The sequence below is a fragment of the Chenopodium album genome, chromosome 3 (assembly GCF_948465745.1).
Source record: "Chenopodium album chromosome 3, dcCheAlbu1.1, whole genome shotgun sequence".
Classification (NCBI taxonomy): domain Eukaryota; kingdom Viridiplantae; phylum Streptophyta; class Magnoliopsida; order Caryophyllales; family Amaranthaceae; genus Chenopodium; species Chenopodium album.
In genome coordinates, this window is record NC_137836.1 from 60,682,335 (window position 1) to 60,703,625 (window position 21,291).

Sequence of the window (21,291 nt, forward strand, 5' to 3'; positions counted from 1 at the left end):
TTGTCAAACAATATTTATATATCTAGTGTTGAAAAGACTTTTCGTATCGATTTTTAGGATTTAGTGGCGATTGTAAATGATACGATTTCTCAAAATTATATAAATGTGTAAAAATAGTGTGGATATGTATTATTATGTTTTCCGTATCGATTTTATATGGGAAAACCATGACAATTGTAAAATGCTACGACTTCCTTAATTATTTCAAAAACATACTTGCATATTGTAGCGAATGTACAATCGCTACAAAATAATCGCTACGAAAAGACATTTTTCTTATAGTGATGGGATGACATGAATAATTACTATCGTAGATATGGAGAGCAAGAGGGATTTGGGGTTGTGTGTATAGGTGGGAGAAAGAATGATGTTTTTAATAAAGCGACATATAGCACTTATGTTTGGAAGTGCAAGTGTTACGGAATTACAACATACAAGAAGAGGGTTAATGGGAAGAGGGTTGTGGTTTATGATGAGCCATCCAAGAAGAAGAAGATTAAAAAATGTGATTGTCCAGTTATGTTGTATGGGCAGGGCAACTGTGAAGGTGTGTGGCAGATTAGGAAAGTTGTAAATGAGCACAATCACAGTGTGACTCTTGAGCTGTCAAGGCACATTGTAATGTATAGGAATAAAAAAATTACCAAGCATTTGGAGTATAGGATTGAAACTGACCATGCATCTAGCGCCTCGGTTGGTCAGATTTTCAACAACATGGCAGGTCAAAGACACGGTGTGGAGAATGTGGGCTTTACAAAAAAAAGATATTCATAATTTGGTGAATAGGAAGAGGAGATTGAAGTTAAAAAATGGTGATGCCTCGGCTATGTTGGAGTATTTTGATAGAATGACGACCGATAACCAAATTTTTTTCGCATGCATAGGCTTGATGACAAGGGCCAATTGAAAGACATCATGTGGGTTGATGCTCGGAGCAGGGAGGCATATCAGTATTTTGGAGATGTTGTGTGCTTTGACTCCACTTACCTGACAAAACAATACGAACTTCTTTTCTCAAACTTTGTTGGGGTCAACCACCATGGTCAGACACTATTATGCTATGCATATGGTATCACATGAGAATGCCGAGACGTTTGAGTGGCTATTCAAGACATGGCTTTATTGTATGAGGGGAAAGACCCTGGCGGCTATCATGACATATCAAGATGCTGAGATGAGGAAGGCACTAAGAGTCGTATTCCCAATGCCGGAAACACGCCATCGGTGGTGTACGTGGCACATCCTGAAGAAGTTTGGTCAGAAATTGGGTGCTCTATCTGATTACCAAGATGTAAAAGATGCATTGCAGAATGTGATCTACAATAGAACTACACCAGATCAGTTTGTTGAATCTTGGTGGGAAGTTGTGAATAAGTTCAAGCTAGAACAGTATGAATGCTACGAGTAGCTGGAAGGTGAGTAGCTTTGGGTTATGTAATAGCATCTTAGTTGAGTTAGTATCCGGTTTGTTGCTATGATTTTTATGTGTATTAAGAATATGGTAGAATATGCTAGGATAAAATTTATGAGTTTCTGGCTCCCCCCCCCCCTGTTTCCTTCTGCTTGCCCTGCTAACTGATTCTAACACTGTAGTAATCAAAGTAAATACGTTGGGTTGTTCATAAAATTTAAAACATAATTGATTCTAGTATAACATGTATTTGGTTGGTTAATCCCAAAAAAATGGAATTAGTGCTACTTAACTACTGCTAAATGTTGCTAAGTAATTGAGTTCATTAAAACAAAGGCTGTCATTTTTGTTAAAAAAACAACATTTGTGTGTATGTCCTTTGAGCCCTTGTATGAGAAAGAAGATTTGTGATAGAGCAGATCCTTGCATATGCAGATGAGTAGATTTTAAAACTAAGCATTGTTTTCTTGCTTACTCTAATTACAGCAGGATAGGTTTTGGAATTTTTCTAGGTAATATATGTGAAGCTATTAAATTTATTTTCAATGTCTTGATTGTTGAAGCATCTAAAGGGGGGGGGGGGATTAGCTCTTCTGGTTTACAGTTTGCTCACATGGAAAGTGCACAAAATAAGGCTCGAGGCATAGAAGTGTTGAACATTGTGATATGCGGGTTTCTGCTGAAGTTCATGTCTCTGCTTTGTGGTTTATATGTTACGTAGTAAACTTTTCCACTTCATTTTATTCCAATGTAGCTATAGCAGACAAGCAATATATATCAATAGTAAAATTTGCAAGGAAACAAGGATCATCTAGTGCAGGATTAAATTTATAGTTGTTCATGTTATCTGTTGCTGATTTGCTGAAATGAACAGTTAAAATCAGAGGGGAAGATTCTTAATCTTAGCACATTCTTAAGCCTAGCATGTTCTTGATTATACTTTCTTAATTCTACTTTCATATTAATTTGGGAAGATATAAACTTGTATTTTATTAGTTAAGGAAATAAGTGTAGACAAATTGATAAATTTAATCCTAGCATATTCTTAATTATTTTAGTAATTTTATAAGGAATAGCCATTGTTACAAGGAGTCGGGGAGAGCATGAAGTAGAAATTGAAATAAGTGAATGAAGTTAAAAGTGGCAAAAATGTGCATGTAAGATGAATTGAATTTATGTTCTGTAATTGGTGATCAGTATAAATTGATTGTGGTTTATTGCTTGGTTATCTATGTGTCCCTCGGTTGATCTTCCTGCCCCCTGTTGCTGCTTTTGCTGCTGTTAATGTTGGTGTGCTGTTCTCCCATGCTGTGGCTAATTCTTTGTTTGTTTAGATAGTCCTACACGATGAGCGAGAGATGTGGATCCCCGCATATGTTAAAGGTGTATTTTGGGCAGGAATGCAGACTACTCAACGTGTTGAGCGTATAAACAGTTTTTTTTTTATGGTTATATTAACAAGCACACCCGGCTGTGTAAGTTTGCTCCTAAATACTGTAAGGCAATGGAAAGCCGAGCTAATGATGACAAAAAGCGGATGCTAAATGTGCACGTTTCGTTAGGCCTCTAATATCGGAATTTGCATTGGAACGTAAATTTCAGAAGTTGTATACGGATGCAAAGTTTGAGGAACAAAACCAGTGCAACCATGTTGCATATGTGACCCTTGTGTCAAGGAAGTCAGTGTCACATAACTAGGAGGAGTTTTTGTTTCCAGTTCGTGTATGGATTTACTGCAAGAAAAAACGGAAGGAGACTCCCCTCAATGATCGGTTGAAGGACTATACTATTTTGCATAACAAAGAAAGAAAAGAGGCGAACTGTGACTGTCGATACTTTGAATGTCATGGAGTTATTTGTAGGCATATTATTAAGGTTTAAGACATGAGTGAAGTGAATGAAGTTCCCTCCATGTACAATGTGGACAGGTGGAGAAAGGATATTAGTAGGAAACACACTCTTGTTAAAGTTTCATATCACGACGCATAAAAAAAAGAGGTTTGAAGATATGATAAGTTGATGTTAGCCCTTGAACCTGTTGTATTGCGCGCTTTAGCATCGGATGAAGTTGTATGTAGAAGTGTTAATGAACTTGATTCAGCTAATGAGCTTAAAGGTTGATGAATTACATGTGCTGGCTGAGGGGTCATGTCAAGGTTCGGGTGGGGATGAAAGGCCTAGTGGTATGAGTATGAACCTTCCGAAAAAGGCTCCCAGTACACCGCAGACAAGAACAAAGATACCCTTAACTCAACTTCTCCTATCGCAGCACCAACTTCAATATCATCGTACTTCTTGTAATAGAACGTGTTGTTTATATTAAACTTAGCCTCACAAGTTTGTAAAGGCTTCAGATAGATAACATAAGGTGGATGGTAATAAATTCGTGCAGATAGGGATAACTGAGTTGATTTTAATTTAGTACAAATATTTGGTGAATTTTCCATTTGAAAAATTGAAAGCTAAAAATACAATTAACAATTAACAGGTTGAAATTTACAACGTCTCTCCTCCTTGACTTCTTATTTATACAGCGTTAAGTCGCATTATGCAATTCTAACGTCTAAAAGGCTAAGTCATTATGGCCAAACGGGTACATCCATGCTGGTACTATTGTATGGATGGTAACCAAAATAAAATACTAGGGATGGCAATTTAATCCGAGTTCGATTCGAATCCGATCCGATCCGAAGGAAAAAATCCGATTCGAATCCGTTTAAAATTAGTTCGAGTCCGAATCCGATAAAATAGATCCGAATCCGAATAGGAGGTGGATCGGACTTGGACCCTACGCAAAGTCCGACGGAGTCCGATCCGAGTCCGAATCCGAGAGTATAAGCATATGCTCTATAAATTGGGACAATTCTTTGCTTGTTTTGTAGCATAATTTTGTTATGTAACTTAGTTTATAATTTAAATATGTTATGTTTATACTTTAATTGGTATGACAATACAAGCAATTATAGGTATATGACATTACAAAAAATAAAAATAAAAATATTCGGATCATTTCGGAGGTCCGTATAAGCGGACCGGATTCGGATCCGAAAATTACGAGTCGGATCGGATTCGGACTCGGATTTTTCGAATTCGGACTCGGATTCGGATCCGAGTCCAAGGTCCGTTTACTAAACGGATCGGATTCGAATTTAGCCACATCCGACCCGAATCCGATCCGTTGCCATTCCTATAAAATACCAACAAAACCTTGGATAGGACCAACAAAGGCACCACTTTGTAATATGTATATGGATCGAAACCAAAACAAAAAACCAACATAACTCTTCTCCATTTTCGGTCCTTTTGTATATGGAAATTTCTAACGTAGCTCATTACAAGATTATGAGCATTGCATACGTAAACATGAAGATATAATTTTATTATTAAATTTATTTTTCAAATATTAAGTACTAGGTGAAGTATTAAGTATCATCGGGATGGTATCATCTATCACCAGGATGGTACCCGGTGAAGTATTGATTATATTTACACAATGAGGATGGTAACATTATTGTAATTTTTTTTTCCCATAATGAAGATTTAATTTACTCCATATTTATTCAAACAATTGAGTATTGTCCTTTTATTGGCCAAAAACTCAAAAGTCACTCCTATTGTTTCATACAATTCATTAATGCCCTTTTTGGCCAAAAACTCAAGCTGTTAACAAATTATGAATTATAACCAAGGATGGTACCATCTATCACTAGGATGGTACTAGAAGAAGTATCGATTAACATCAGGATGGTAACATAGTTAAGTAAGGCCCCGTTCTTTAGAGCTGCTCTGCTCTATTGAGCCCTGCTCTGCTCTGCTTAGCCCTGCTGTGCTCAAATCAAATCTGCTCTGCTCAAAAGAAATCTGCTCTACTCTGCTCGGCTCGGGTCTGCTCTTCTCTACTCTGCTCTGCTTAATTTTCAAATAATAATTAATAATAACAACAATAATAATTAATATTCAATAATAATAATTAATATTGTATTGATGATAATAATTTATTATTTTGAATAATTATAATAATTATAAATATTAAAACTAATAATAATAATAATAATAATAATAATAATAATAATAATAATAATAATAATAATAATAATAATAATAATAATAATACAACAACAACAATAACAACAACAACAACAACGACAACAACAAAAACAACAACAACAACAACAACAACAACAACGACAACGACAACGACAACGACAACAACAACAACAACAACAACAACAACAACAACAACAACAACAAAAACAACAACAACAACAAAAACAACAACGACAACAACAACATTAATAATAGTATTAATAATAATGTTGAAATCTGCTCTGCTTGGCTCTGCTCTACTCTGCTATCCTGAAATCTGCTCAACTCTACTGAAATTTAATCTGCTCTGCTCTGCTGACCCCTGCTCTGCCTAGAAGCTCAAAAGAACAGGGCCTAACTCATTATCACCAGATGATACCATCCTGCACCAGGATGGTAATATTCTAATGGTATATTGTAGTACCAACTATGGTCTTGATGGTATACATGCGTACGAGTTATGGGTTACAAAAATGCAAGTACCTGATTAATAGAGCTTGCCAAATTACAACCATATTGCAACCAACCAAACTCAGTGTACTACCCCTAAAAAATTGTAAGTTCGTCGTACCAATATCAATACCATAAGTCAGACCCCATCCATATCTACTTGCAAAATATGGAAAGTTTGTTCCTCCACAACAACATAAAAAAAACACGAACTATATCCAACTAACTGCCTTGTACAAGGGCATTTAGTTCATTACGTCGCTCATTGCAAACAGATTTGAGGTCTTTAATAAGCAATTGCATCCGACCATGATTAATGTCCCCTCCATTCTACAGCATTTTTAAAACAAAATTCAACATAATCAATAATTCATAAGGTGGTTCCGTCAACATTACACAACAAACTAAATAATTCATAAGGTGGTTCATTACGTCGCTCATTGCATATAAGGTACGGGAGACTAAGAGACTAAGACTAACCATTTGCCACTTTGTCTTAAAATGGTCAGTATTGTCCTTGATGCACGCTAGCATCATCGCTCCACAACTAACACTGGTAATACCAATATATCAGTAACATTCAATTTGAATTTAAATCCTAAAACTTCAAAAACACCAAAAAAATTAAAAATAAAAAAAAAAAGCCAAAAGTATAAAATACACACATATCTGGTTGTTGGACCACGTTTACTGACTCCATAGGCCATGCTCCAATGGAATCCTTGGGCCAGCTTTGATCGTGGACCTTCACTAGGACATCCACTGCAGTTACAAACCGGACATAATATCAACATTAATTCAGAATATAAATCAATCACCAAGTTTCCATTCCAAACAATTTCCTCATACCAGTTTACATAGATATTCTTTGTGTTCTGCAACAGGATCTTCGAACAGCGAGTCAACTAGCCAGATCTTCCCTTCCTTGAAACAAAATGCTGCACACCACCTATGATTCTTCTTCAACACTGGCACAAAGATCTGTATAATGTTGGAATGTTGAAAAACCCAACAATTTAATTATCAGTACTTACCTCAAGAAAGTTGAAAATTTGAAAACATACCAAATTATCATTCTCACCACAGCTAGCTAACTTGCAGCTACACCTCACAAAGGTTGTCCGTGCTTTTTCGCAAGGATTGTGGGAGTGTCCATGTCACATGTCAACTTAATCTAAACATAAAACGATTAAACATCAACACTTCATGTTTGCATAAACTGAAATCAAAGAGACAATTTCATATTTCACATACCCCTTACGCAGGATTCATCATGATTTGCTTACTGTGGCCTTCATACTTAATAGCCCATTCTTTTATGTATATCTTTGACACTACACTAACATATTGGGTACCGACTTTCCTTCTACAGTAAACAACATCATGGAAAGCATCGCGACATGATTGGACCACTACTGGAAGAAAATAAAACATAATCAATTGGCAGTAACTTATATACTAAAATCGATATAAAAAATAAGGGAAAACATAAAATTATATACACCATTTCAGTTATTTCAGTTACTACTTATGTGCCACTTTTCGACGACCACATTCTGTAATAAGTGATGAGGGCCGTGTCTACACTCCCCAAATTACAAATCTTCCAATTACCAATCTAATCAGGAGAAATGATCTTCGAAGACGGCTTCAAGGATCGTTTCCCAACACTTCGGTCCCGGTTAATCTCCCCTTCTCCTCCACCACTACCATCTCCCCCTTCTCCTCCAACACTGCCATACAAGCTATGATTCACTTCCTTCTCAGCATTGTTCCCTTCATCGAGCCCGGGTACATCCTTCTCCACTACAAGAACATTCACCTTATCCTCATTTTTCTCAAGCTGCTGCCCCTCAGCTGCAGGCTGCTGCCCATTCGTCACTGCAGCATAGGGAGATGCATCACTGATTAGTAAATGATCCACACCAACCACTTCCTTCTACTGCCCCTCATCTGCTATTATGCCAAAATTTTCATTCGCCGCAGAGGTTACTTGTTAAACCACATGTCCTATCGGGTCATTTGAAGTCATAACAACCACTTCATGCAGCTTTCTATACGTCTCTTCAAGCTGACCCTTGTTCACATCACCAGACGTCAGAACGCACTCCTCTATAAACTCAGAGCTCGAACTCGCCACATCATTGATAACTAGAGAACTCTCAATTGGTGACCTCTCCTTAGGAGCATGCTTCACAAACCCCCTATTAGGGCCATTCAGCATGGTCAATTTGTCAAAGTAGGGCTTTAACATTTTCAGCACCTATAGCCAAACAGTAGTGTAATCAGAAACATAATAGCATCAAAAACTTAACAAAATAAAGATGTGTTGTAAGAATTTTCTTACAAAAATGACAAACTAAGTCAAATGAAATAGGTTAGCAAGTCTTTCACAAGATACGTGTACAATGAATCAATGTCAGTATGAGACTTGAGTCAGACTTCAGTCGATTTCTAAAGAGAAATAATCTATAAGAAAAAAAAAAACAAAATTAAGTGTTTATGGAGCTACAAGTTTTTCACTTAAAAAGGTGAATAAAGTATTGACATAAAAGCAAATTAGATTCTAAGAACTCTGATCTACACTCTGATCTACTACTTCAAGATAATTATAGGAGAGGAAAGAGTAACCGAACATTTAAAACAAAATTGATTTTCAAACACCCACAAAAAACAATATTTTTCCAAAGTCTAATGTGTGTGCGTGTAGCAAAAAAAAAAACTTTCAGTAGGCTCAACAACTACACACAGAGATACACCTACTTCATTGCAGCATATTGTCAATATTTTCAACTCACCACATTAATGAGTATATATATTTTTATTCAATAACATTCTACTAAATTACTTAAGTTGTCCATGAATCAAATAAGTTCTAAAATTTTCATTCCAAGCAAAAACAGAACGAACAATAACAACCCAATAAGATGTCAAGAGTAAATAAATAGAATTTACTTCTATTAGAACAACCCAACTATGCTGCCTGAACTGGAAAAGTCAACAAGATCTTGTCCTAATATTAACAATTTCTTTCTTTAAAAATTTAATACCCATATATCTTGGTATATTCATCACCTAAATGCTAATACATTAATACATTAATTATGCACAATTAATAACAAAATACGCTAAATTCTAAAAATATACCTCATTTTCAACCCTCACTTCTAATGAATCCGCTGAGTCCCTAGGCTCCCATGGATGGCTTTCTCCATAAGCTACATCAAGCAGACAAATTAAAAAAAAAATGAATCAACAATATGTCAAAATTAAATACAATACAGAGGATTGGTCACTTACTTTCAATTTCCCATAATCTAAAGATGACAACAAGTTCGCATGAATAGATGCACTAATTTTCTTCTCGGTCCACACATCAATTCAGGGCAATCTCCCCCAACTCATTGGGGGAAACGCAAGATGATCGAGGTAAAAAAATTTACAAAACCAACATCATATAAGTCCCTTTATACACAAACAGTAATAGCATATATCAATCCATTTCCACAACACAATACATGTAATAACACAATCGAAGTTTAGAGAAACTCACCATCTGAAATAGGCCGCACCCACCACCACCAGCAACAAACCCTTTAGCGTTAAACTTTTTGTGAAAGTAACGCACATCACCCATCAACCAACTATGCACAAAGGCACACCAATCATACTCACTGGCAGCATCATCTACAGTAACAGCAGGAAACAGGCTAGTACCATGCTCTGACCATTTGTTGTAGGACACAAGATACATCCCAACACAACTATTAAAAAGGCCCTCATAAAATGGTCATTCTCCTCCTCTGTCCTAATTAGCATCAACCCTAAACAATCATACGCCTTTCGAACAGGTAGGTATATTTTCGCGGCCGCTAGGAGTAACCTCACCAAAATTCCGAACAATGTCATCAACTTTACTCTGCATAACTGGACCCTAAACTGTATCCGGCACAGGTTTTGGACCCCGGGGGAGATCAAATATGCACCTCCATTGCTCAGGTCTTAATGGCAACTCCTTGTCATCACATCCTACAAATAACCTCATCTCATGATCTACCCTAGTCATCAGCCAGTAACAAAACCTACGATCAATTCTTTTCACTTTCAACTTCAGCAACCCACCAAAACCACATCTCTGCAGTAGCTTAATTTTCTTGTTCTCAATCTCCAACACAGTAATTAGATCAGAAAAAGATGAAACACGTCAATTGTAATTTGCGGACTATTGACAAATTTAAAGAAAAGAAGTCATCATCAGCACAACACATAAACATACTATTACAGTGTTAACTCATAATGTTAAGCTGAGTTTACCTTCCCGCACTTCCTTAGCTGAGTACTAACCACAACCCCATTCATCTTCACCTTATCACCGACCGATGGGCCGGTTCCAGATCAACCTGCAACCAATAAAACAACAAGGCATAGTTAAATACTTAACCTAACTAAAACCTTTTTGAAAAACACTAAATACTTTACTTCACCTGATCTTGTTCAACTACAAACGGCCTGTCCACTACAAATTGCCGAGTCTCTACTGCTGCCGGCCTCTCTAAATATTGCCTCTCTACTGCTGCCGGCCTCTCTACAAATTGCCTTTGAACTGCTGCTGCCGCACGCTTCACCGTTCTAAAGATCCTCTGTTGTTGCTGCTGAACCGGTCTGCTTCGAGTACTGGGCACAACAGAGGGCACAGTAGATTGTTGGTGAACAACTTTCCGCTTACGCCCGCTATGAGTAACTACGTACTCCACCTCATCCTCGTATTTACCACCTTCTAACTCATCTACTACATCTTCTTCGCCCTCTTCTTCTAGCACATAATCATCATCATCAGAATTTGTGCCACTCACCTCATATACATAATCACCTTCTTCTTCTACCTCATCCTCAACTACAGCTTTGAGTGTCCTCTTATCCGTCTGTTTGCTAGAAGAAGCCACGGGAACCTTTATCATGATTTTCCTCAAGCTACCCTGTAATTGTTTACAGTTCAAATTCATTATCACAATAATTACAAGTACCACCTAATTGAGCTATTTGAGGAGTCAATCCAAAATAAACAGACTACACGCAACTTCTTTTCAAAACATTCACCCCCCAATTACGTCTGCAGCTTATTGAGGAGACATCATACTTCACCGACACCATGACTAACAAAAGGGAAAAATTCACTTCATTAAATGCATGAATTGAAAGCCCAATGCGACTCCCATTAAAACATAATTATTCACATTAATAGATAATGCAGTAAAACACAGCTTTATACATGATTCTCTACAAGATTTAAGCTTAATATAGTAAATCACTTTTAGCTTAATACAGTAAATCCATATTATGTCGTAATTAATTTTTTTTATCAGAAGTATTATATTATCAGAACTATGCCTAATTGCTTATGATCTTTGGGCCCATAATTTTTAACTAGGGGAATATTAAACTTACTTGTGTGTGTATCATAGATAAGAAGTTATGAATTTTATCCTTTTTTTGTATACTTTTAGCAGACGAGAATCCTAGTGGAAATGACGCTGCCCAAGAACCAGGTACAAATTCAAAGAGAGACTAGAGCACCCCTGAATAATCACCACAAATCTAAAACTGAAAGGAATGGTGTCCTTCGAACAAGTGTACTATTCCGTTAGTGAGTTCAGAATTATTAGAAAGCTAATATATTCAGTAAGGTCAAGTGATCAGAATGCCTGGGTGGAGGCCGCTTCCGATCAATAATATTAATGTATAATTAATATCACGGCTTAATCTTGACTGAACCCTTCGGGTCACACCCAAGCAAATATACGAACCGACTCGACGAATTAATTCGGAAGAAACTAATTCATCGTCCGAGTGTTAAATATTTAGACGTCGGAAATTCGAGCTTAGAGCGTTGAAACCGAGCGTCGGAAGTCGAGTCAAAAATAGTAAAAGACGAGACGGAAAAATTAGTAATAAATCAACAATGACTAAAATACCCCTAGCATCGAAATCTCGAGTGCTAGGGGATTAGGCAAGCTAGCAGCTCGCACCATGTTTGAGGCTTGCTAGCAAGCTACGGCCAGCAGCCCGCAAGCATTGCGTGGCTTGCTGGCGCGCGCTACTGCTAGCAGCCCGCACATGTGCGTGGCTTGCTAGCAGCGCCTATCGGCAGCAGCAGCCCCAATGCTCCACAGATTTAGAATTCAAATTTTGTCCTCAAATCAGTGGGCCCCAATGCTCCACAGATTTTTTTTTACAAATGGACAACTTTTGCCTAAAATGACCTTTTTACCCTTTGGACTCAAGTAGGTAGAGAACAAGAAATTCTGTTGTCTCTGTAGTTGTTGCAAGCACTCTACTGACAATCTAACACCCACCATTGAAAAGCTTCCTCCTTTTTTCTCCATTAATGCTTCCCCGACCTCCACCACTTAGGGATGACAATCCAGTCCGGATCCGACCCTACTCCGGATCTGACCCTACTCCGCCCCGATCCGAGGTAAAAAATCCGTTTCGAGTCCGAGAAATAAGTAACCCGAGTTCGACTCTGTTAAAATAATCTGACTCCGAGTCGAAGGAAGGTCGGAATCGAATCCTACAAAAAATCCGATAAAAAAAAATCTGACTCACACAAATGTCTGACTCTGACGGATTATTCGACTCCGACTCCTATAGATAGTGGATTTTTGTGTGGGTTATGGTGGCATTGGGTGTGGGTTGTAAAGGCCCAAATAGCCCAATTTCTCAAAGTATATTGAATAACGAAAAAAAACTCGGAGTCGGGTCGGATATTGAAGTCGGAGTCTCAAAATCGGATGTCGGAGTCGGATTTAGCATAATCCGCTCCGAGTCCGACCCGTTGCCATCCCTAATTGGAGGGGGTCTAATCAGCATCGCACTTTTACCTATATGCCCAATAGTAAATAATGAAAAAGTCGTATTTACCTTGTAGATTGACAATACAAGTTGATCTAGTAAATCAACTTATATTTACCCTAGTAATAATAATAGAATAAAAATTATGTTCTGTCACAAATACAAATTTTACAATACACTAAATATTAAATTTTGGCAATGACACAAATAATGAGGGATATAAATCTACATACCAAAAATATATGTCTATAATCTTCCCATAAATGTATGATGAGACTCAAGTAAAGACCTATTTTATTAAATTTTTACTTGTGTCATCATACATAAATTCAAGCATGCCCCCCAAAGTGCCTCCAATTGTTGAATATGATAAACATACACATCAAGCAGGCAAAAAAGGAAATAGACCTGGCAATCCTGACCCAGACCCGATGACCCGACCCGAATGACCCGACTCATGACCCGAAATCGACCCGAAACCAGTGACCCGAAATTGACCCAAAACCCGAATTAACCCGACCCGAAGTGGAACTGACCCGACCTTGACCCGAAACCCAAAATGACCCAACCCGAAACGACCCGACCCGAGATGACCCGACCCAAAGTTGACCCGAGACCCGAAACGACCTGACCCGAGACCCGAAGTTAACCCGACCCGAAAATGACCCGACCTACTTCTTTTAGTAAATAATTATATAAGTTATAAAAAGTTTATATTAGGAAATTATACATTAAAATAGACCCAACAACATCTTACATGACTACATTGACTTTCATATAATAGCTAAAAAAGATGGTCAAAGTGAGATGTGTGAATAATGCAAAATGTCAAATCGTTAAGAGTAATTTGGGACGCAGGGGGTATAAGAATAATTCAAAGAAATTATTACAACAATGACAATGATAATAAGAGTACGTATTAAAACTAAGATCAATAAGAGAGTGAGGCATAACTCAGTTAATTAGTTAGAGCATCCATCTTAGTTTCAGGAGATCCTGAAATTTCAGTCTAAAATTCTAAACACACACAAAAAAAAAAAAAAAAAAAAAAAAAGGTTAATTAAAGTCAAACAATTACTATAATCCATGAAAAAAGTAGCCTTAATAAATATAGTGAGTTTTTCGTCAAAAAATAAATAAATAAATAAATATATATACAGAGTTGAATTTAACCCAATGAATCACCCGAATATGACTCGACTAAAAGTTGACCCGAAAATTGGACCCGAAAATCGACCTGACCCGACCCGAAAATTGACCCAACCCAAACTGACCCGACCCAAACTTGACCCGACCCAAACTCGACCCGAAGTGTTGACCCGATACCCGACCCGACCCGATTATCGGCCGACCCGAAATCAACCCGAAACCCGAAATCAACCGACCCGACCCAAACTTGACCCGATAATCTTTTGACCCGAACTTGACCCGACCCGAAATGACCCGACCCATACCCGACCCGAATGACCCATTTGCCAGGTCTAAAAGGAAATCATAATCCATCACGGTGAGAATCAAGCAGTTCCAGAATGCAAATATGGGAAGAAATCTGATGCTACATATAATAAGCATCCACAGTAACTCGAAAATTCAGCTTAACAGATTCATCTAAGGCCAAATTATACAAATGGCACATTACAGACATTTCCAAAAGCGTGTTCTACTAACCTAGATACCTACCATTTCTGAGGTTTCATTGTTCTCTAAGATATGGATAAAAAGTTGAAGCAGGAAGAGCAACAACAATGTCAACAACTTAGCCTACTAATTGTTACAATTCTTCCTCTTACCATCAAAATCATTATCCTTTTTGCTCGCAGATTTTTCTGCACGCTTCCTCCTTGCCTCAGGGGGAATAGTATCCTCCAGTATCTTTGGAACAGTAAAGTTGAAGTCGTCCAGCTTCAAGTGTCGGTATTCTGGATGCTTCTCCAAGAATTGCACTACTTCTCCGTGACACCTCACTTTCTTCCCAGTTGGTGTTAAGTAATGTGCGTCCAGCTTAGAATAATCTGATCTGAGGATGAGTTCCCTCTTGAATCCTGCTGGAGTCTTTGGAAGATTAGGTTTGTCAATAACCCAAGTTCTGGTTGCATCACATTCAAGGTCTGCTGGGTCATCACAAGTCACATTTGGCTGTCTGTCACAGGTGTATGGGTCATCCATAAACTTACATCGCAGTTCCTCGTACTCCTCCTTTGTAGCAATTGATCTCCATTTTTGGCACTTACCACACTGTGCAGCATACAGGTCTATGGCACCACGCCTTGGCTATAGTTCAAAATGGATGAACAATTAGATTGAAACAAATCAATTCATCATTTCTGTTTCAGAAAAGCATAGCCAAAGCCAAGGCAATCACAGCTTGTTGCTATCTAAAAGAACAAACTTTGTCCTTAAGCATCTTGTTCATTGAAAACATCCCAACATTTCGTTTGACCATATACAACTCAATCCATTAATCAAACAATCTATGTTTTCTATTCATATCACTACCCACAAAGAATAGTAAGTTGAACCGAGCAGAGCAACAGAATAACAATTACAAAATTTCCAATTATTTTTTGAATCATTATTCTGCATTATTAAGATTTATGCATATAGGAGTCATCATTATGAGATGAGCAATATAATAATAATAACAAAACCTCTAAACATGATATGTGCAAGCATTTTTTCACTCAAACTTCTTTTACGGAAAATAAATACAATGTATTCTATACATTATACTAAGTACAGCTGCACATTGTGGAAGGAAGGAGGGGGGGGGGGGGGTAAGCAGAAAATATTCATGTAGCTGGATATCTTGATAAAAATAGTGGATATCTTGATAAAAATCTAGCAGACATTAGAACTTTAACCTGTAAACTCCCTGTATTAAAAAAAAAAAAAAAAGGCTGGAATACAGTTGTTCATATGAAGCATGATAGTGCAGGTAAAAAGTCATCAAAAGAATGAGCGAAATGGCAATACTACTCAGGCACAGTGCATCCAAAGGAATTTTGTAATCTAGGTCAATGCAAAATCAACACTTCATATCAACACAAAGATAAGGATTTCTAGGTAAAGATATTCAGTGCACCAAAAAAGGGTAGATAGGCCAATTTGAAGCAAACAAAGTAACTCGCATTAAATATGACCTTGACATATAAATTACCTACAGACAAAGCATGAAAAATAATGGACACTGAGCATGATTTGTCACCATGTTCAACTAAGCAAAGACATAAATATCTAGTTACAGCCTTAAACTGCAATTCATAATGTAAGTAAAGCCTCACAAAAACAACTAATGTAAATCGCAAAGTATAGCCTTCCACTCGATTATCCAATAATCACTCCCACCACCATGCAAGAGTCTAACAGTATGGCAGTAGCTATTAACTAGATGCTAGTAAATTGAGATCTTTAACTATTTAGCAAAATGATCAATAGCTGACAAATGCTTTATGAATTGAGATCTTAAATTATTTAACAACGTAATTAATAGCTGATCCAAAGCCAACGTAAGCTAAAAAATTCATGTAGATGTACCTTTTGAATAAAACCTAGCAGACCTTAGAACCTTAACATGCAACCGTCCTATATAAACACAGTTCAAATGTTTAATTTTTTATTTAAAAAAAGAGGCTGAAATATAGTAGGTTCACATGAAGCATGATAGTGGGCAAGGAAATGGCATTGTTTTTTAGACGCAAAGTTTATCTAAAGAAAATCTGTAATCTAGGTGACTAGGTCAATGCAAAATCAACACTTCATATGAGCAGAGACGGACAAGAATATCCAGGTAAGACTTCAGTGCAGCAAAAAAGGGTAGATAGAGCAATTTGAAGCTAGCAAAGTCCATACTTGCACTAGATATGACGTTTGGGTCTAAGCATAAAGTAAGCAATTTTGATGTCCAAATAACCAACAGACAACAGATGGCAAGTAATGAACACACATCACGATATGTCACCAAGATCAACTAAGCAAAGATATACCTACAGCAAAATCTATTACAGCATTAAATCGCATTCATTAAATACGCTAAGTCCTCCAAAAGGAAATTATGTACATAAATCACGTAAAGTATAGCCTATCACACAATTCTCTGATATTTACGCCCACCACCCATGAGAGTCTAACGGCACAGCAGTAGCTATAACCTAATTGCGTCATTGCGTGTAGTTAACGATCTCCAATTATTTAGTAACGTAATCAATAGCTAACCCAATCTTCTGAATTGAAATCTTCGATTATTTAGCAATGTAATTAATAACTGATACAACACGTGTAAATAGAGATCTTTGATTTCTTCGATTATTTACCAACGTAATCAATAGCTGATCCATTAATTATTTCATATAGCCTATGTAAATCGGACTCGTGTGTGAAACATGGCTTTTTCATGAAAAAATAAAGCATAAAAATGAAATATCCAAGCATGCCAATGTTCGAGTGTCAATTCGAGTATCTGAATTGAGCACTAAATAATATCAACGTAAAATGTTAAAGCTCAAGTGAAAACAAAAGGTTCTACACTCCTACATATTTTCTAGGTCTCAAGATCACACCCAAAACTAATAATTCTACCTTCTTCTTCAACCAATTCCTGACAAACTGAATTGCTATAGACTTTAAATATCATAGCCAATTATTTACAACAAAAACCGAAAAGTTTGATCATGAAAAAGTCAAAACAAGAACATCATTTTGGGGACGAAAGGAGTATTTTAGTATTTTGGGGACGAAAGGAGTATTTTAGTAAAACACAGGGTAGAAATCAAATAGATGATCAATCTGTAATAGAGTAAAACCAAGACTTTATCCCATCTATTCACCTCATTTGTGCTAATCTTAAATAATTTATACTAATTGAAGTTGATTTTTACTTCTGAAAACAGATTAAAATTCATTATAAATTACATCAGTGACCAATCCAAGTATGAATTCATCAGTCTCTTTTTTAAAATTTTTAAATAAATAAATTAAAAAAAAAAAAATCAATGATAAAATGAACAATTTACAATCAACAAGTTTACAACAGGTAAAAACAACAAATAGACGAGAGTTATGGATAGCTCAAGTGGTTAGAGCTTCCCTCCCGATTTCAGGAGATCATGGGATCGATTCTCACCCCGCCCTTGTGGCTCTCTGAACACCAAAAAAAAAAAAAAAAAAAAAAAAAAAAAACAAACAACAAATAGACCAAATTAAACACATAAATTGTGCTTACCCAGAAAAAAATAAACAACAAAAAAAATCAATAAAAATGCTATTCATCAGAATTTTGCATCTGAATTATGATAAAATCACCAATTTTAAGTACATGTAAATCACAGCAGCACTTATACTTTTTATTCTGCCAGAAAATCGAAAATTCAATAAACAATTTACAATCAACAAACAACCACAGTGAAAATAAACCAAAAACAATAGCAAACCAAAAATATATAAATTGGAGGAAGAGATAAACATGCATACCTTAGAATCGTCCTGAATTTTCTGTTTTTTGCTCATGGTTTCAAGAATTTCGCACGGATTTTCTCTCTCTTGTTCTTTCTCTCTCCTCTTTCTAATGGTGAATATGACTATGGGAGTTTATGATATAAGGCTCATAACCAAAGGGGGCGGGGCCATAACTTAAGATGTAACTCCTAAGTTTGAGCCGGCAAAAGTTGACACGTAACGATGATCAGGCATCATAAAACATGTGTTAGTGTCAAGGGTTTGCCACTTGTATTGGCAATTAATACTCTATTCTTTCCTTATTTATATAATCACTCCGCTTTACAATAATTAACACAGTCAAATTTGATACATATATCAATGCATACTTTTAAATATCATAAATTTTCATATGTGGCTGGCTCTATATGGTGTGGTTCGGGTTACTCAGTCAGAGGTTATCCGGTCAGGGCCTATTCATCCGATCAAGATAACCCGTTCAGTGTTGTTGTGTGTGTTAGCTTGTCGCATGGTGTAGTATGACAACACTAAAAAGCGTTGTTTAAAAATATATCATTGATAATAGTTAAAAAAATATTATTAAAAAATGACATTATCAAAATGCGAAGTTCTATATACACCTATTTAACAACATATTTTTTTTTATTGCGTTACTAAATGGTCAAAGTCAATATTACTGTTGAAAATGTGCAATGTCAATTATTATGAGATGCAGGGAGTAATGTTCAGTTGTTTAGTAAAAAAAAACAATTTCAATTCTGTAAACAAAGTTCAATTAAGCAAAAATAATTAAAGTTCAATAATAATAAGGTCTAATCGGTATATTTTAGTAACATTACAAAAAAAAAGAATATAATAGTTGATTAATAAAAATAAGTTTTTACCATTAAAAAATTTCAGTTCTGGATAAATCATTTAAATAAGGCCCCGTTCACTTCACCTTATTTTTGTTGAACTGAAATTATTTTTAATGAAACAAAATTATATTTGCTGAAATTAAATTATTTTTACTGAAATTAAATTAATTTTACTGAACTAAAATTATTTTTGATGAGCTGAAATTATTTTTACTGATTTTCAATTATAATTCTTTTTTGAGAAAACTGAATTTTACTGAACTAAACTTATTTTTACTAAACTAAAATTAATTTTACTGAACTGAACTTATTTTTACTGACCTGAAATTATTTTTACTTAATATTATTTTTGTAAGGTGAACTAAACAAGGCCTAAGTATAGTAAAAATAATTTCAAAGGAGAATTTATCATTATAATTTCAGTAAAAATAATTTAATTTCAGCAAAAAAAAAAAAAACACAAAAAAAAAAACAAAAAAAAAAACATGTACTTAATCAAACAAGTAAACACACCATGACACGACACATTTAATTATATCAGTTGGGTTAGTGTTAAGATATTTAACCTGAAACTCACACAATTCAACGTGTCCAAGAAAAATAAATAATAAATTGTGGAATTGATTATTAGTCTTATAAATTAGCTTAACCTTTTTATTAATATAACGACGCAAATTAGACACTTCAAAAACACCCGAATGTTAAGGTTTTTGACATGTTTACGTATACACGGTAAATTGATAAGATACGTTTGATTAAATGAGTTAGGTCGCTGTTTAGCTATATATATATATATATATATATATATATATATATATATATATATATATATATATATATATATATATATATACTCCCTTCCTATGTGAATAATTGATACAGTTTAATCTTTAGCACTATTATTTATCAATCAACTTCAACTGTTTATTAATACTACCTTTGTTTTTTATTTTGTGCAACAAAATGCCTTGCCCATTCCCCAAGACAAAACTTTAAGGGATAATAATTAAAGTAATATACAGATAATTAAGATAGCTAATTACCACCATCCCAATAGATACAACATCAACAACCACCATATCACCACCAACACAACCCACCCACCACACATCCTCCCTAACCACCAAAAACCCAACCACTAGCCACCTAACCCAGCCAACAACCCACTAGAATCTACCGAAGCCCTCTGTGAATACCCTGAACAATATTCAAGAGAATTACTGACGTGCTATCGCCACGTGTTCAAACGTTAAGGCTATATCAAAAATTAGCAACGAAAAAACTAAACCAGCTCTAAATAAGTTTCAAATCAACAAACAAAACCAAATTAAGTCTTACAACTTGGAACAATTAAGGCCCTTATTCAAAACTCAAACCAGTAGAAGTAGTATAAAAATGAAATCGAGTTTAAATAATCCCGAAAGTAAATAGCAAATAAATTAGCAACCAACACTCCACTCAAGATCCCACCACCTAGATACGAATGATGCATGTGTATGAACCTGTGGTTAATCTGTTCCCCAATATTACAAGTGTAAAAATTGGATCGTCATAGGGTCATTGAAGGGCGAAGGCCATGACCAAAGAAAGACACACAAAGCACGCAATCAGCAAAGCTGAGTACATACAAGCTGCGAAACATAATAAGAAATCCCTAGCATACTACTAATAATCAATCATCACACATTATCAAATTATAGACTCGACACACGACTTAACTATTAGTTTACTAAGACTTCACTTTTTGAAAGTAGTTAACTCATAATTTTATTCATTGGATTAAGCAATAGACAAGGTTGTCCATCCCATGCTCCATTTGGAACATCAATAAAAGAAAAACCCCATGCCTCCTTTTGGAAGCATCAATAAAACATCCAACGACCACGGGCGCGACTCCTTGAGTGTAGCTAGTATGAGATCTCATCTAAATCCTAGTTTTTGAAAAGTATTTGAAATAAGAGACTTGTAGATCAGACGACCTCAAGAAAAGTGCACGACTAATACCCCGTGTACCCCAACCCCTGATTATCATTACTCCAGATGTGCACAAATCCAGAGTTTTATTGCTTATCCATCTTGCACTTTACGTGATTTACAAGTTTAGACTTGGTGATGACTCATTTGCACAAAACAATACAATCAATCCAATATTAATTTAATCAAGTAAAGCAAGCTTCCAATTTC

The 21,291-nt window shown here is 35.9% G+C and overlaps 3 protein-coding genes across 3 annotated transcripts; 2 read left to right on the plus strand and 1 right to left on the minus strand.

Moving 5' to 3' along the window:
- Positions 1 to 294: 294 nt before the first annotated feature.
- On the plus strand, positions 295 to 774 carry LOC145625163 (uncharacterized). Its single transcript, XM_081678240.1, has one exon. The coding sequence runs from the start codon at positions 295 to 297 to the stop codon at positions 772 to 774; it is 480 nt and encodes a 159-aa protein (XP_081534366.1).
- Positions 775 to 1,039: 265 nt separating this feature from the next.
- Positions 1,040 to 1,408, plus strand: LOC145625164 (protein FAR-RED IMPAIRED RESPONSE 1-like). The gene has a single exon (XM_081678241.1). It carries the CDS (start codon positions 1,040 to 1,042, stop codon positions 1,406 to 1,408), a length of 369 nt encoding a protein of 122 aa, XP_081534367.1.
- A 12,913-nt stretch (positions 1,409 to 14,321) lies between these two features.
- Positions 14,322 to 18,391, minus strand: LOC145624014 (methyl-CpG-binding domain-containing protein 4-like). Its single transcript, XM_081676942.1, has 2 exons — positions 18,266 to 18,391; positions 14,322 to 15,070 (listed from the first exon to the last, which is right to left on the minus strand). The coding sequence occupies exons 1-2, from the start codon at positions 18,299 to 18,301 to the stop codon at positions 14,564 to 14,566; spliced, it is 543 nt and encodes a 180-aa protein (XP_081533068.1). The 5' UTR covers positions 18,302 to 18,391; the 3' UTR covers positions 14,322 to 14,563.
- Positions 18,392 to 21,291: the final 2,900 nt, after the last annotated feature.